Below are 18,613 nucleotides of genomic sequence, written 5' to 3' on the forward strand. Positions count from 1 at the left end.
ATCTCACAGGAATTGCTCCTGATTTACACCAGTGTGAAACTAGACAAAGTCCTTTTATAAGTTTGCCAGCACTGGCCTCATGTACGGAAGCAGCTCTACTGCCCAGCATCAGTCACTGCCCTAAAGTTACTGGAGATATCAGTCTTTGTATTTTCTGTTTCCTTAACTATACAGAGCATAAAATATTCACAAGCTGATTCTGTTGCATTTCCCACCCATATATAACAATTAACCAGTAGTTTTAATTAGCTATAAATATACTGTAACAAGTGAAAGTTACTGAACTTCAATGAGCTTTGGGGAATTTCAAATGGGATCCTTATTGTTTCTTCACTCTAATTCCATTTACCATGGTTATATCCTCTCTTGGCCATTATTATGACACCTTTATTATCAGCGGAGTTGGTGGCTTTTGGACTTTTTCCAATATTGCTTGCCATTCATTAGGAGAGAATTCCACAACAGTGGAGATAATGATCTTCATTGTACAGATTCTAATCCCGGCCTTAGGTTAGCTGCCTACCTGGGTTAACTTTCAATCCATTCATGATGCTGCTGTCATAAATAAAGGTAAGTACAATGTTGTCTAATCTGGGATCATATGCTGCGTTTGCAGGATGACAGACTCACTGATCTAATAGGTCTTTACCCGATCCTATAATTCTAAAGGTGTCCCAAACAAATGTTATGTTCACAGTGTTCAACTAAAACAGGAACATCCAAACATGGCAGCGGTTCGTCTCTCAGCGGGGCTGTGGGATATCCCACCGCCTCGCTCTAGTTCACTGTCAGTCCTGGTCCTGCGGTAGTGGGGGACTGTCTGTGTGCTAAGCCTAACTCTTCCATGATTCTGCAGTCAGAGCAGGGATACCAGAGACAGGTGTTTTTATTTTAAATGACCATTTTAGACAAGTGTCCAGAATAAGGTTGCTGAATAGAACAGCAAGAAATATGCTCTGTAAACATCTCAGCTGTCACTACTGGATTCAACACATGGCAATGTCAGAGCAGCGTTCCCCAATGGTTGTTGGCAGTGTGAAGCATGATCTGCAGTAACCAATGGGGAAGGCCATGAAGCACACTGAACGTTGGGATTTCAAGTACCCATAGGCTATGTCTACACTTAGGACGGCATGTAGAATACATACACTGCATGGCTGTCTAGCATGGGTATAAATAGCAGTGTAGCTGGTGAGGAACTGCTTAGGTGAGTAAAGTAAAGACATCCTAAGGTTCTGGCGTACGTACCCTACCTGGCTCTCTACACACCCACGCCATGCCTTCATAGCAGTGTAGCATCCTGCTGCTGGAACCTTTCCCTGCCACCTCCCCCTGCCAGAGACTTTCCCCGATGGGTGTAGCTACACTCTGCAACATGGACACAGCCTGCAGCTATGCACACCCTACATGCCGCAACCACCAGTATAGACAAAGCCATAGTCACACAAGCCACATCTGGGTATCTCTCATATAGCCTAACTGCTCTCCAATTCTCTGTATGTTTGTTCTCATCTTGATTAGATTCCTAGAACAGTAGGATCCAACAGCCTTGGTAGCAATTCTGAATCAATTCATTAAACATTAGTGAAATATTATTTGTTTTGTTCTGTCTAGAAATCTGATTAGATGGTTATATTTATAGAGGATGGGATTTTCAAAAATGCTCCCTGTTGGCCTAAACTCTGCTCCCATTGAAATCCAGGGGAGTTTTACCATCAACTTCAATGGGAGCAGAGTTAGGTCATCCATAGATGGTAGGAGCTGAATCTCTTGGAATCAAGTAAGAGAGAATTTTGAAACACAAAGCCTTATTTGAATTAGACTCTAAAGAGTATTTTTTAAAGCAGACACCTGATGTCCCTTTAGCACCATTTTCTTTGTGTTCTAAATTGATCTTTTTTTCTCCTGACCATTCCAGGAATGTTTCTGTGACTACTAACTTTCAGGCGAGTACAAGCTTCCAGTAGCTAAACCCTGGTGTAGAGTCGTCTGTCTGAAACAGTCTCATCACCTCTTTACTTTCTAATCTGTGGCACATTTGAGAAGAGCCACTATAAAAAAATAAATCATTTCCCCATTTTCTCTTAGCTGTACTGATCATTTAAGAGGCAACCCCATTAAGTGAGGTTTTATAGGAGTAAGAGTGCTACACAAACGTGCACATTCAGCTTTGCTTTTCTAGTCTTTATTTTGAGGCTAGACAGAAATGCCTAACTAGTTAGCTTGGCACCTGATCCAAAGCCCATTGCAGTCAGTGGGAGTCTTGCATTTTCTTTTAGCTGCTCCCTTCTCTCCTAATGCTGCTAAGATAAATGATCACGCCACCAACTGTGTTTATAGCCACTCCTTGGCTTCCCAGAATGGCTGTTCTCCAGGTGACTCCTCATTCCATAAGCCTGCATCTCTCTCTGTGGCACTCCACCAACCTCAGCCAAGGATCTCCTGATGGAACATACGTGGGGGAATTTTGCATGTAGCTCTTCAGGATTCTCAGTGGCGTGTATTCCCCTGGGATGGCTGCTAAACCAGTATCCGAAGCAGCAGTCAGTGGTGTTATGAGAGCCAGGGCAACACCAGCAGCCTCTGATACAGCAGGTTGCTTCCCCTCCCACACACCAAGATGGAGTGCTTCCTTTAACAAAACCGCCTCGTTCTGCATTTCTCCCACTGAATCTTTTCTCCTCAAAAAAAAAAAAAAAAAAAAGCTGCCGTCTGGGCTCTGGAAACATTCTCTCACCCTACCTGCACTTCTCCAGTAGCCCCCATATCTTCTGCTGGCCATCCAGGCTCTAGCAGTCTGCTCATCCGCTCATCCAAAGTTGTTTTGGGACAGAAGTGCCCAAAGCCAGGAAGCGGCCGCTTTGTGATTTTTCTCACTGTATCTACAACAAATGCTTTTCTGTCTCCCCAGTTTTGTAACTCAAATGGGGAGGAGGAATCTAGGTCAACGCCCTTGGCACGTGACTTGATATGAGACAGGAAATACAGTTACTCCCACACTGAAGAAAAGCTCACCGCGATTAGGAGCTTTCCACCTTCACTCAAACCACAAGAAGTCATATAAGAAGTCACAGGTCAAAGCCAGCACTGCAAGCAGTCCTTTCATACAGGACAGATTTGCTCCAGCAGCTCTTGTGCGCTTGTTAATAGAACTCATTGGGACACAAAGGGTGTTGTTATGCATTCCGTGTCAGAGAAGCAAGTAGAGGATAAAAATGTGTTTCCTTACTAATGGGCAGAAGAAACGGAAGAATTGATAGGCGGGTCCAGAACAGTGAAGAGAGAATTGAAAACACAACTGGCTATTTTTAAGAGTCCTTAACAACACTAATGTGGTCATGGCTGTTATTACCAAATATTGTACACTAAGAAGAGCATCTTCTCTTCAGTGATACGTCAGCCGCACAGAATGCCGTCAATCCCATGGAAGCTCTTCTGTTCAGCCTTAACATAGGCTTCCTTTAGAGTGCACTGCTTTACTAGCGTGAAGATAAAATCTATTTTATTTTTACAAGTTTCTAAAATGCGCCCAGCACTGCACAGAAACATAAAAAGGCATGGTCCCTTCTGCAAAAGGTTTTAGTCTCATTTTCTTTGTGATGCAGTGAGGTGACAAGCAATAGGAAGGGAAGTTGTGAGGGATGGCCGGAGTTACGGTAATAAGATCACACAGTGCCTCAGTTGGGCATGGGCATATTTTGTTCTATTCATTTAAAAAAAAATAATGGGCCAAACTTACTGCTGGTGTAAATCACTGGGAGGAACTAAAGAATGTTGTTCAGCAGTTTAGACCCAACGCTAATGTGAGTAGAACTATCAGTATGTAAAACAATTCCAATGAAAACACGGGGGAAGGGGAAGACAAGGAGTCAATTGAAATATTGCCCTATGGTGTTGGCAACCCAAATAAGAGAGGGAGTTTGAAGAAAATAATAATCTACTTGTTATTTAGTAACACAGGCAACATATGAATTTATCTTGACCATATTCTCGAACGTCTACACACTGAAAGAAAGAAGCTACCTCTTAGGGTTGTTTAACCAGCCAGTTGCCATTTTGAAGAATCAGTTTTGGCACACCTGGGAAGCAACAAGAAGGGATTTGCTGATTCGCCGTTACTGATTTAAGGTTGGGACTAGTACTGTATTGTCAATCAAGTAACAGTGCATTACTTTCCTCTTCGGATCTCATTATACCCAGCTTTGCCAACCCCAAGCATTCAAGAGTCATGCCTTAAAAACAAAACAAAAAACCCACACACACCTTCCTGATATTTTGAAAGTAATACATTTGGGGTTCTTTTTGTTTGCCTTATGCTGTTTGATGGGTAGATCTCCAAATATATAAGGTTCATGATTTCAAGCTTCTCCCTGCAACCATGAGGGCAATTTTTGTCTGCTGAGATTCTCTCATACCATAATTCTATGAGCTGGGACTTTAAAAACCACCATTGTGAGACTTGCAATAAAGTCTGGGGCGTTGACAACACTGTTTACCTTCTGTGCATGTATTGGATTTATTTAAAGAGATCAGTTACTATTTTAAAACTTTACCATTTTTACTATTTTAATACTTTGCTCTTCAGTCTTCAGGCTCTTCAGCCCGTGAACACACTCAGTTATACTCAGGGCCCCTGGAATTCTGCGGCACTTCAGGGCCAGTTTCTGCGGCAAGGGTAAGAGAATTCTGCAGCGAATGTTAGTCAACTCTGCAGCAGTGAGAATGTGTAGCTGTCTGCCACTCTGTACCCACCGATTCCAGTGTTAGCTGCAGAATTCCAGGAGCCCTGAGCTTTTCACACTTCCATGGCCATGGAATCGCTCACTGGCTATGGAATTTATTTAATCCTCTCACTACACTTCAGAGTACAGTGTGGGCTAAATGTTGCTTTAAAGTCAATGCCCGGTATGTCATTCGACATTGTTCTATTATGGAACATAACAGAACAGAGACAGACGTGAAGAAATTGCAACAAATGGACGATGTGTTTTTTCCATTGAGGTATTGGAAAAAGTTAAATCTAGGACCAGCCCAGTAGTGCTGGTATCTTTACTCCTGATCTTCAAGAACATTAGCTGGAGTGTGAGCATTCAACGCTATCCAGCGACTTATACCCGTAAGTCAAGCCTGTGCCAGCAGGGCAGCTGGCATCAGACACTCATTGACAAGCAACACTGAATGGAGTGCCCTGGATTTAAATTGCCAGCATTATTTTGCTCAGATGGAGTTTAATCCAAAGGAGGAGGGTTATAGCTGTGTTCTAACCAGCTCCTTCAGTGCAGCTGAATTTGTAACGTGGATGTGATCGTAGACTAGAGTTACATAAAATGGTTTGACCATACCCGCAATTATCAGGGAAGCAGTGTTAGCACCTTGTTAACAATAAACATGTTTGAGCACAGTAAAAGCTAGAGTGTGGACAGGGCCTCGGTGGTCTCCAAACTCTTAATCACTTTTCTTAAATTATATGTAAATCTTATGCACCATCTTTGCTGCCTGTTGTGGAATAATCAAAGTGCTTATGATATTGGATTCCAGGACTTTGAAAAATCAGGAAAATATATTCCAGAAAATAGTAGATTTGTGGAACGTGAAAAACAGGCCCTAGATAGTTGAGCAAATGCTTATTTTAAAAACATTGGCTATGGTTTCACTCAAGGGGACCAGAACATGTAGTGGAAAAGTGGGTGTTCAGATAAATAAACTGTTTGGCCATCTCACCTGCATTGATTTCCATTCCATGTGCCTAGCACTGAGTCTCAGAATGGAAAAAAATTCAACCATCACCTCTCTGCTTTTTGGTTAAGATCAAGTGTTTTGTTAATCTAACTGGGGGTCGTATTCTCCTGTGACCGGAGTCTATGATCTACCACACTGGGGCATTTCCTTCTCTAACTACTTGACGATGATTTATCTAGAGACACAAAGTGGGTGAGGTAATGTCTTTTATTGGACCAACTTCTGCAGGCAAGAGAGGCAAATTTTAGAGCTTACAGAGAGCTCTTCCTCCGGTCTGGGAAAGGTACTCAGAGTGTCACAGCTAATTATTTATCTGTCAGTGGCATCCTCAGAACTGCTCATCCTCTCTCATTTTTAGTCACTCCTTCATGACAGTTGAGGAAGATATAGCCCCTCTATAGAATTTGCTACCTATGTTAGTGATATCCCTCCCTATCAGTTTACTCATGCCTTTAGGCACATACCTCCAAGAGGAGCTTCAGGAAGAAGAAATTCCACCTCCAAGTTTCCTGCTGCACAAGAGGAGCACCAGGCTTCTACACTCTTTCAGGCCCCTCCCTGCTGCAAGGCCAGGCCATGATGGTGACTCTCTGCTGCACAGGGGCCCAAAGCGGGAGGCTCCTTATAGCTTCCTTCTCTCCCCTGGCACTTTTAGAGATCATCAAGGCACAATCTGGCCCTACATGCCCCGAACTGTCGGTCTATACACAATATATATTACTGCATGTGCAGAGAGATTCTGATTTGGTGAATTCTGAAAAATTGTGTGTTGCATCCCGTAACTTCCAGTGTATGTTGAAATACTTGTCCTAAGTTGTTACCAGTATGTTCCCTTTCCACGAGGGTTCGCGCTACATCTTTTTGTCTCTCCATCTGTGTTGAGTTGGCATTTATACAGATAAAAGAAGCAGTGTTTCATTCCTGCAACGATTCAGCTGGCCCATTGGCGGCTACCTTGTGGAAGATCCCTAAGCCTGCACAGTCTGATTTGTGGAATAAATCACTGGTTTTGGTATGTGCTTGCATTTGGGAATATGGCTGGCAAAGGAAAGCCCACACTGTGCTGCCTGAGCACTTCTCTCACTGAAGGGGAGACAAAGTATAACAGTTGTTGTTCATGACTCTGTCTCTTCCTTTGTATTTAAAAATATGGTATTTTTTCATAGTAGAGTTTGCTGTCTCTGTCAACAAGGTTCTTCAAAATGAATATCAGAGACTAGATAATCTCTGGCAACTGTGAAGACAGATAGCTCTAAACCAGACAGAAAATGAAGCAGTGGTTTCTCCCTATGCTTTTGTTACACCACGCAGGCCTGTGTTCTCCACGACTTGCTAAACTGTAGCTTAACCATGACTGTACATACATCTCTAAAACGCTAAGGAAAGGTTGGTTTTACCAGCAACCTTTTGCTGAAGTTATCAACCGTAGCTTTGAAAAAACCCTACACACCTTTAATTCCTAATGTGTGGATTATTGATGGGCAAATGGCCAATCAGGTGACACAGAAAGCTGTCTGGTTCTGTACAAGGCCCCTCGTTGCATCATCTGTGATGAATGAAATGACAAAAAGGGAGATGTACATATCAGACTGGGCAGGTCATGTTGGGAGGTTTAAGTTTGCTACTGCCCCTGAGCTAATAGACCTGTTTTTTTTAGTATAAGCAGAAGAGGGCTCATGCTTTTAGTTCCAAAGGTGCTTGGTTCAGTCCTCATGGGCAACAACAACTCCAGATGTTGTGACGCTTCATGAATTTTACTTATGCCCTATGACTGTCCCTTTCAATTGTTGTAGTCATAATACTGAACAACCTCCACCAGTCCTGAGAGAAGAAACTAATATTATTTCCCTCTTGCATCCTAGGGAAAAAAGAAAAGACGAGCAAGAGAAAAGCAGCAAGACTCCAATTCAGGTAAACTAATTGGTACTGAATTCAGCATGTTACTCAGTAGCTTATCACTGGGTGTTGTATTTTGCCATCCAGGTTTTAGCTCATTCGGTCAGCTTTCTAAAGCTAAAAAATGGCATATTTTAAAGTCACAGTAAATTTCTTCTATAACTGTCTTGTTCCTAAAAAACACATGGGTGGCGTTTATGAAAACTGAGCAAGCGGGATTCCAGACCTGAAGAGCTCTTCGTAGCTCAAAAGTTTGTCTCTTTCACCAATGGAAGTTGGTCCAATAAGAGATATTACCTCACCCACCTTGTCTCTAATATCTTGGTACTAACACAGCTACAATACTACAGTCAAACTAGATTGTGGCTAATAAATCATTTTTAATAGAAGTCACCCCTACAATTTGTTCTGCCACAGAGATATTCAGGGGAAATGCTCCAGTAGGTTCTGCATGGCAGGAGGCACCAATGTCCTTTAGTCAAAAGTGATGCCTTTATCCGTTAGATGCATCAATATTGCGTATCTAAGAGCTATGAAACCTCTTTAAAGGCCACCCCAGGGACCACATCACAAATCTTTTTGTAGTAGAAGTAGCCTAAAAGTCAAACAAAATTGCACTGAAAACCATGGGGTACTTTAATGTGGTTGCTAACAACAGAGTGCTCTTTATTGGAGGTGGACCTAGTGCAGATTTCACTGTGTATATAGATGTGTGTGCACACCCACACAATCCAAAGTTATTCACATCCTAGATTTGGAAGCATTTCTAAGTTATCTGTACTAATGGACCTTTGTTATATCACATCAAGAGAAAATGTCAAGGCATATGCTTTGTGTCTCTCATGAAGCTAAACTGCACATTTCTTATAGTAAGTTAACTTTTCATCTCAATTCTTGCCTAGATTGATAACAAATGTAAGATTTTATGTAGTATACGTGGTGTAAAAATAAATAATTTCACCCACCACTGGAATGCAGCCCTCTTTGGGCTGGAAGGCAGCTGCTGATTAACGGCACAGAGCAGGAAAAGTTGGCGATTATGAAAGTGAATGAGTAACATTGACACAAAGGTACTGCTCAGATCTCATTTACCCTAGTGCGAAAAGTTCACATGTATCTAAATGAAAATAGGGCACTACCCCAATCAGCCCCTATTGTCACACAGCAACACTACACAGGACTTTAGGGCAGTACATGCAGAAGAGTGGCTTGTCCATTAGAACTAGAGAGAGAATTTAGGGAAGCAGAATGGAATTGCCCCATATGGGTCTCATTGGTGCTATTTGTTTTCAATCTGCTTCTGCAGTATTTTCCTCTTCTGTTTTAATATATATGAGGACTCAGTTCTTTGGGCGGCCATTTAACCAGGGAGCAGGTAAGATTTCAATACAGGAGGCAATGGGTGGCTGTCTGATTTGGCAGCATTTCAAATCTAAGAAGTTTGACATTCCCTAAGAAGCAATTAATTTCCAGGTAAATTCCTAGCTTTCCTGTAACTGAATGTTGACTGCCTGGACTTGGCTTTGTGGAGAAGTGGTTGAGTTAGGAGAGCACCAGAGGTGGGAGGGATCAAAGTCTCCAACATCTGTAACTTGAGGCCATTTCCCAAACATCTCCCCCCCCACCCCACTGGGTGTAATCTCTCTGATACTTGCCTAACAATCCCTTTTTTACAGGAAAGTGGGGTCTGAATAGTTCTGTTGCTGAAGAATGGGATTTTAGTCTGTTAGTTTTGTCTTAAGTGGCTGAAATGATGTTGCATCTTTTCTTCTTCCTCCTGCTCCTCCTCCTCCTCTTTGTGCCTCTGTCTTGCCCATTCTCCGCCACGCATGCTTCTATGTTCAGATCCCGCCTCTCCTAAGAAATGCAGAGCTCGCTTTGGCCTCAACCAACAAACGGACTGGTGCGGCCCGTGCAGGTGTGTATCAGAGAAACTCTACTCTGCTTTTAGTGCCTTTTCCTGAGCGCATTGTTTTCCCCCCTGTATGTGGTTTTATTTTTCATGCATGTTTCTATAGTGCCCTTGGCTCCTAACACACAAAACAAACTACTGGCATTGCTCAAATTTGTTCCTTCCAAACTGGGAAGGTTTTCCCCGGGTATCATTGTTGTGGGCTGGTATTGCTGAAGGTTCCCCCCAAATTCTTTCAATTTCTAAGAGAAGAGAGTTGAAGGGACGTATGTTGTCAAGGTTGCTAGACCCAAAATTTGACACGTATTTCTTATAGCAGGTTGGTGAAGTGCATGTAATAGTTTACATGTTTTATTAAGATTCCTATTTCACTGTTCCTGGGAGGCTGATCTACAGGGTCAGAGGTTCCTACAATGGTGCACATGTGGAATGGAGGAAAACAAATGCTTATTCCCCATCTTCCTATTTCCAAAGAGGGACTTGATGTGGAGCCTTTTTCCCCCTATATGACCACCACTTTGAGGGCCCATACAATGTACCCAAAGTGCTGCCTTTCCCTATTTACATTTGGGACTAAAAATGTACATTACCGTAGTACGCTGCCATTAGAACAGTTAGTGCCCCAAGCAATGAGATGTTCTGAGGACTCCACCAACTAAGGCTTCCAAGGAACGAATGAGGGACTAGAATGAGGAAATACCTTGACAAGTGAACAGAATGAGTAATACCTGGGTCAGAGTGTCATTAAGCAGTCCCAGGCATGAGAGGCCCATGACCTACTTCTGGACAACCATGTATGGAGTAAATGCAGCCTGAGCAGAGTAGAGGTGTGTACAGTTCTCAGTACAATCTGCTGAGTCACAGGGCATTATAGTTCCATCTTTTGGCTTCTGTCTAGCAAAACCTGAAAGTTATTTGCATTGCATTAAAAAGCAAATAACCTGAATCTCTAAAGGAATATGCAGCTATGAGGGGCCTAGATGTTGGCTGATCACAGCCTGTGATGCTGGAACATTCTTGGCTGGAAATGGGGGCTTCCAGATTGGAGCTTCAAAAAAAATCTCTTCTGATTGAGCCAGGGTGTCAGATACTGGCTATCCTTCAGAGACCAGTCTATTTAACAGGCAGTGTCCTGATGCAAGTTGTGTAGTTAGATTGGTCCAATTTCCAGCATATCACTGGTCATAAAGAGTCTTAGTTAACCCCTTGTATTCTCCTCCTACACAAAATCGCTCCCTGTCTGTATTTGGTCTTTCCCCTGGGGAATTCTTTGTATAGCCCTGAAAATTCCTCATTTCCCTTTTTAATACAACACACCCTCATGATGCCACCACAATCACTACCTTTCTGACCTTGGAAGACTGGGGTGCCCTTGGAGGCTCTGAATGCTGCACCTAAAATTGGTCAAAGAGCCTCTTATGTGATGTAGGCCTTTCCTAGCAGCAGTGCCAGACAGGGAATTGACAGACCAGGACAAAGTGTTGAATCCAGGTCTCCCATGCAGCCATGAAGAGCACAATTCTTAGGTGTGTGGGCAGTGTTCGTATTTTTACTCCCAAGTTTATTTGAGATCTTTTAATTAGGATGCAGTGCTAACACTTTGCTTTGCCTGATGTTGCTTACCAACTAACACGCATTGCTGGAGTGCTCCTAAGACCTTAGCATGCTTTCTTGTTTTTTTACCCTGACATCTCACATACTGTATAATAGCAGCTGTTCTGCAATTCCAGGTACTAATACACAACAGCCAACTTGGGGGCTTCAGAAGTGTATGCTTTCTCATCATTGAGATCTGCCTCTGACAGAAACCTCCAGAGAATATCCATCCCCAAAATGGGAGAGAATTAACTGATTAAAATGCTTTGTCCCCTCAGAAGTTGTATCTTCATCTGGGAAAGCTTGGTTCTATTAGACTCCTTTTCCAGCCCCAACATTTAGAGGAAAGATAGTGGGATCTATGTAATTGGTGAACCTAGTCTAAGCAATCCACTGACGTCTCTACAGCCTGGGTCATGAGGTGTATGTTTATTGTGTCCATTTATCTTTTAAGTTGCATAGCCTACATGTAAATTTTAGGCCTCAAGGGTTAATGTATCTACTCAGACATGGCAGGTCTCCTTATGGTTTATAATTTTACTGTTTAAAGAGAGAGTCATTCAATTCATTAACCTTCCCCCTCCCCCACACAGATTTTTTGATGGAGTATAAAATACGGCAGTCAGTTTTCTTCCTACACCCACCTCACGCACAGCAGCAAGTGCCTGAGGTGGAATGGGGAAATGACTTCACCATGGACTTGTCTACAGTGGAAAATTCTATCCCATTAGAAGCCGTGTGAACATTCAGTTTACACAAGGACTGTCATGTTTAATACCATACCCGCTGGTTCACCCTAAAGTGAACCACAGCACTGACACTTTGAATATAGAAATCCTAGAGACCAGGTGAACTGGGAGCAATGTGATAACTTCAGTCCAGGCCTTCTTGCTGTAACACTGAGAATACTGTCTTAACGCCTCCTGCGTACTTACAGATAACTAAACGTAGGCTAAATCTTAGCATTTCCGAATAGATTGAACAATGGAGTAACCGATCAATGACTCACTGCCAAGTAAGCTTACAGAGAAGATGATTATTAGTACAGGCACTGTTGAAGCATCCCTCCTCATAGTCTGTGAATGAATGGGGCCCTGGAGCTACTCTTCTGCAGTGATGTATGGGGTGGACTGTATGACCCAAGTACCCTTCTCTTCTGCCTGGATTTGCTTTTCAAAGTGGTTAGAGTTTGTCCTACAAAGGGATCTGGTCCATAAGACTGGGGTCATGTGAGAATAGAGGTAGTGGAATATTTTAGTGAATATTTGCTGTGAATTTACCCATTTTCCCATTGTCTTTATTTGAGAATGGATTTTTTGCAACATCTGACCAGCTCTGTTTAATCACAGTCCATTGAGAAAAGGTGTAGAACGGATTGTTTTGAATCAAGGGTTTGGTTAAGGGTTCATTCTAACACTTCCCCCTATTCTACCTCCATTACACTCCTCACCAGTATCTGAGCTTCTTCTAGGGACAATTCATGGTAAGCTTTCCTCACCCAGAAGGTACATTGGTTGAAGTGTGAGCAATGGAGTTGTCATGGCAGCTGCTGTCTTTTCCTGAGCTAATTAAACCAACGACTGCAAGTAGCCTGTACACCAGTATAAACAGGCGTTCTACCCTCCAGAGACTCACAGGCCAGACAATTCTATGTATTCGTGACTCTGCTGACTTTCTGCCTTCCCCAGGCACCTCCCCAGGGACAATGCTGGCCCTAGATTCATTAGCATCCCAGACTTGAAGGGATTTGGCACCTTCTGACCACTTTCCTCCTCTGGCCAACCCACCCAGTCCCCTACACCCTGCAGTTTTTCCTCCTCCAAAAGGTGGTCCCTGTTCCGCTACTCATGGCTGAGCAGGAGCACGTTTCAGTCTTAAATATGCCCCAGAGTGCTCTGTGGTTGTGCTTTAATGCAGGCACTGCACAGCCAGTGCAAAGAATTTGGGATTCAGAGACACTGTGGAGGCCTAGGCAGGATCGAGGGTCCCCTTCAGGAGGAACCAGGGGGGGCAGATGTAGGAAGCAGTTCAGAATGGCACTGGGGATAGATCTGTTCTTCCATGAGGAGCCGTGGGTGGCCATCTGCTATGCCTGAGGCTGTCTCTGCCTAGGAGGCAGAGCCACAAGAGGGGATCAGGTAGAAGAACCAGAGTGGGTGGCACTGCAGCTAGAATGGAGGGACATGAGCACCCTACCCCTAATTTGAGTCCAATTTTTGAAAATGTTGGCCTCTTTTCGATCCTCTGGGGAAACTGCCATCCTTTCCACTGGCTAATCCTGAAGGGGAAGGGCAGAACGCTGTAGTTATCCTTCCTTGTTTCCCCAATGACTACATTGTTCCCAAATCATTCTTCCTTGTGCCTTTGTTTCCACTTCAAACTATAGCCGTAGAAGAGTTCAGGTTGGTGCACCCCTCCTCCTCCACTGAACAGGGATGTTACCAACGTGCTCTCGTTGTTGGGTTCTCAGAACGAACTATTGGTAGGTTGTCAAGCTACCATAAAAATGATCACGTATTTACTAACAAATGTTAACGCATGTTACAGGTCTTACCAGCTGATTGTTTAAAATACATGTATAGAGAGAAATCTTTTTGTCCTGCACTTCAAGTGTAGCCACCTCTGGGGTAACCCACAGCCCACACTAACATTACTCAACAACTTGGAAAAGAAAGAGAAGGAGTCTATGGCCAACTGAAATAGCCACGGGAAAGGAGGTAGGCAATTAACCTCAGCGACAAAATCCAACTGGGGTAACACCCCTCTTCTTGGGAGAAGGCCATGAGTGATCTGAAAGCGTTTCAAATCGGATGTAAGAACCACCAGTAGCAGAAGTGATCTCAGAACCATGACTGGGCACTGGCTCAGTCTGGATTCAGTAGGTGACACTTTTCCCTTTGAATTACCAGCACCATTTCACTTCCCACAGCTTGGGCTTTCCCTATATCCTAGCCAAGTATGCTTATGTGGTCCAGCTAGATCTTGGCTTAGTGTGGTCTGAGTACCAGAACATTGCGTGGTCGGCTGTCCAAACACCCTTAGTCATTCCCTTCCTACTGCTCTGTAAAACCAGTATTTCGAAGTACTTACAGGACTGGAAAGGATGAGAATAAGGGAGCTGTAGAAGAGGACTCACCACTGGCACACCTCCTTGTGGCTGGCTGTGGCATAGCATGCTCTCGGTGCCCCCTGCCAACAGCTGGTCAGGCTCTGTGGTGACATGCTTCTTCTGGTGACTCAACCCATCCAGCCAGGTCACTTTAAAGTGTCTCCTCTTCCAGGGAAACCAAAAATCCAACAAACAATAGTCCAGCATACTCAAGCCAACTCTTTGACCCAAGTCCCAGCTTGCTAGTCCTTCCACTCCTGGTTTGCAGGGTCTTTGCATAACCTTTGTTGCCAACCAGTAAGGAAACCCAGGCCCTCCAGCCCAGAGACCCTGTTATAAGCAGGCAAGGTCTGTCCATTCAGGCCCCCTGCTTCTGCCTTGAGCTTCTTCCTAGCTGAGCCAGTACATCAGCCCCTTCCTAGGCTCACCACATACCTACATTGCCCCCCAAGCTCCCAGAGGTCTCAGGCTTTACCCTTCCTGCAGGGCCTGGCTTGCAGGATTCCCCTGGAATTCTCCAAATCCCCAACCAAAAGTTTAAACTTAAACCACTGCTGTCCTTGAAGTGGAGTTCTTCACAAGCCTTCTGCAGTACTCTGCTCCTCAGCTGAACACCAGCACTGACTCCCCGGAGCTTTGGCCCCAGTTTGAGACCCACCACCGGAACTATCTCCCCTCTTACTGCTTTTCCCAGTTCTCTCTCTATGAACCCATTTTCAGACAGCAGGGTCGTCTCCAGCTGAGCCCTCTCAAGCCTTTTAAGGAAACTTGACTCACTTCCAGGTGGATCTGCTAATTTACCTACTTTGCACCTCTCTAGTGCCAGCAGGTGCATTAATTGAGCATTCAGACTCCTGCTAACCCGCTCGGTACCAGTGTGGGCTTTACACCCTATCACAGGGGCCCTCACTTAAGGACCTGCTGTCTGGGCCAGATAACGGCAGCCCTTTCTGTGCCCCCAGTTCATTGTCAAGTTACCAAGGCTGAGCGCCTCTAACTGAAGGGGTCTGCCCTTGCTGCTGCTTCGTAATTGTCTCCCCTCGCAGTGACCCACTTCTATAGTGGGTGTGACTCTTTCCCAGCCATAGCCAGTGCCAGCTTTCTCATACAAATGCAGCATTGCCCATCTTCCCAGAAGTGACCTTGGGCCACGTAGGCACAAAGTAAGTGCTCCTGGGCTAGACATGGAGGACAGAGTTGAGAATCAGCCCTTTTCTCCAAGTTAATACATAAAATAGCACTTCCATCACAGTCATCGTACACACCCCTTTGTTAGAAGTGAGGGAGGGCTCCCATGCTGACGTTTGAACTTTGCATGGCAATTCATGCTGACCATAAGCCTTTGCACAAATTCCACAAACCTAGGCTTTGTTTTGGGTCTCCTTTGTAGGAAGTTAGCAAGGGTGCAAACGCCAGAGATAGGCAAGGAAAGGCAAAATCTGCACCTGATCAGTTCACCCCAGTATCAAGCAGAGGTAAATTCAAGCAGTGCCACTCACAGCATTCCCTGATTCTACAAGGGGTTTCAGCTGTCGCAGCCATACTTGTTGCTGGGGTCTGACGTCTGAATTGGAACTAGTCCAAAGTATAGACCAGGCCCTAGACTGGGGTCACATTCAGATCTGATGTAAGTGGGTGCACCTATTGAATCGCCAGGGATGGGCAAGCACAAGCCCGCCTCCATTTAAAGTAAGTGGGTGCAACTGCACATGGCATCATGGGGTTTCAACCCATTTACATGAGGCCTGAATTTGGCCCTGCTCCCATTAGGTCAGCAATACAGCACACAACTCAAATGGTGAGCAAAAGGCACCTTCTGAAAATGGAACAACTTTGCTATTAGAAGGGCTATGCCTAAGGAAGGGAGTAACCATGAAGGAAAGTTAAATTTTAGTAGCTTTAAATATTTAGCACTTGTTTTCTTGACCCTCATATACTCCACTTGACTTGTGTTTTGAGCTCTGAATAGTCACACTAGAGGTGTTGAGAATAATGGTATCAGCTGAAGCTTTATTTTTTGGCTCATTCTGGATTAGTCTAATTGTCCATTCTTATTAGATATCAAAATGGTTAAACTCGTTAAGGTTATTGATCTGTATAAAAGATCTATAGAACAACTATCTTCTTGTCACTGAAAAAAGATGGTCTTCATTTGCTAGGGCCTTTGGTTCTTTATCCACCAGCCTAAAGTAAGGCTGAATGCTGTTATGCTGCCACCTAGTGACAAGATTTGGAAACTGAATGTAATCAAAGACAACACAGGCCCAGTTCTACTCTTGAGTTATGCCGGTTTGTACTGACGTTTTGACGTTTCTCTGCATTTACACCAGTGCAGCTGAGACCCGAATTTGGTCCTCCACTTCTGTTCTGCACACTGTCTGTCAGCCAAAGGCTAGCTCCAAATACTTTACGGAGCTGGACAGCCCAGTTACAGTTATCTAACAGAGTAGCAGAGAGCAATAGTTACAGGCCCAGAAGAGAGAGGCTGTTGGCTCAGCATTGAAATAAATTGGATTTTTATTTTTTATTTTGTAATTTGATGTTCTGTCTTTAGCACTCATTTCTGCTGTGTGCCCTCTGTTTACAGTGAATACTGTAATGTTTTCATTTTAAATATATGACACTGTAAATTCACCCTTTATTTACAGATAACTCTCTTCACTGTTCTTAGGAGGAAAAAGAAGTGCATTCGGTACTTACAAGGAGAAGGACCCTGTTCCAGCCCAGTTTCTTCCGATGGAAGTGCTATAGACTCCCCTCCCTCTCCTCTGGATACACTCCAATGCATATCCTCTGCTTTTACTTCAGACAAGCTTGCTACACCTGCTGATTTCGCACACAAAGAACAACGCAATCCTTTCCCCACCTCTATTCATGTCAAAAGCGCTCCATGCTCCTCTGGACTGACCACTCACTGCTCATCCACGCCACATGTGTCAGTAGCATCCAGCGACTCCTCAGAGTATAGTGTGCCATCAACAGGAACATAGTACCACATTGTACAAGTCAACACTTACTAATGCATGGGGCACTTTGCTTTTACCAAGTGGTTTTGCTGCCCATTGAAATGGACTGGAGGCCCATCCAAATTACCCATCATGCTGTAAAACACTGTTTTCAAAGTCAAGGGACAGCTGTGTCCTGAGCCCCCAAGTGATTCAAAGATGCTGGAATAGTCAACTTTTTTATCTAGAGCAAAGATAGAAAAATGGTGTCTCCCTCCATAAAAAGGGTGAAATGAGGACTTGCCAAAATTAAAAATGCCAATCAGTAAACAAATCTTTCATCCCCACCCTGAGCTTCCTTTTACTGCATCATCTGCTCCAGTAGCTGAAAGTGAAAGCTAACTCCCTGGCTTGTTGCATTAGAGGGTAGGTGCTATAAATCTTAAGCATTGGTTTCTGTTTCTTGCATCCCAAACAGCTTTGCATCGTAGTCAGTCACAGATCTCTGGTAGCTATTTCACCATGGAGTTAGGAAAGCTGGTACAGGAGCATTTTTTTAAAAAGCCTGTCTCTGTCTGAGAGCTAAATGTTGGGAAGCTAGATTTCACTCTGACTGGCTTATAAGAAAAAAGTGAAATATAGGCAAATGAGGTGAATATTATTAAACTTCTTGTTCGAGGACAAGAAAATATTGTTTACAGGTAACAGATCTTTGCAGACATGTCAAGTTCTCTTAGCATACAGAATGGCAGACAAACAGTGAGAGTACTCAAGGCAGAAAAGGAAGCTTGGACTGGCTGCTTGAAGGTCTATCTAGCCAATGTTTCATTGTTATAGAGCTAAAATACAATAGTAACATGTCAGTCAGGTGCAGAGTCCTCCTTGCTGCTCAGGTTGTTCACAGTAAACACTGGAGAATCAGACCCCTTCAATAAAGGACCTTGCAAGGCTCAAAGTAGACCCCATTTGCCATTAAGGCCTTGATCCTACAAGTCGTTGCATAATAGCTGCAGCAGGGTGCATGAGATTATTAAGCATCAGCCCAAGTGTAAATAGAGGCTATATGTAAGGTCAAAGCATGGCTTGCTGCACAGAGCTGATGTAACTCTCAAGCCCCTGTGCACTCACTCCCTTACTCTTACAAACCCAGGGTAGGGTTAACAGTGGATGTGGGCTTGAGCATGATGTTCATCACGTTAATGAGGTGCTTACCTCCACTCTTCCCTTTTCAGCCTTTCTCCCCTTGGTGGCAGGGATTTGGAAGCAGAACACAGAGTCCCTGCTGCAGGGTTTTGCTCCCCATCACCTTTAACCTCAGGTGTCACTCTGCAGTGCAGGATCAAGCTCTCAATGTGGTTATGAGTGAAATGAGCTGGTATACAGCTTCGACTAGCTAGTTACACTGTAGATTTTACA

The 18,613-nt window shown here is 43.9% G+C and overlaps 1 protein-coding gene across 1 annotated transcript in view; it reads left to right on the forward strand.

Annotated features, from left to right (window-relative positions):
• Positions 1 to 17,091, forward strand: part of TCF7 (transcription factor 7) — a 112,433-nt gene extending 95,342 nt beyond the window's left edge. Inside the window, exons 10-12 of the mRNA XM_065410188.1 lie at positions 4,586 to 4,675; positions 7,602 to 7,650; positions 16,924 to 17,091. Coding sequence (XP_065266260.1) covers positions 4,586 to 4,675; positions 7,602 to 7,650; positions 16,924 to 17,003 — 219 coding nt within the window. The 3' untranslated portion in view covers positions 17,004 to 17,091. The remainder of the gene's footprint in view (positions 1 to 4,585; positions 4,676 to 7,601; positions 7,651 to 16,923) is intronic.
• Positions 17,092 to 18,613: the final 1,522 nt, after the last annotated feature.

Source organism: Emys orbicularis, chromosome 8, assembly GCF_028017835.1.
Source record: "Emys orbicularis isolate rEmyOrb1 chromosome 8, rEmyOrb1.hap1, whole genome shotgun sequence".
NCBI classification, from domain to species: Eukaryota; Metazoa; Chordata; order Testudines; family Emydidae; genus Emys; species Emys orbicularis.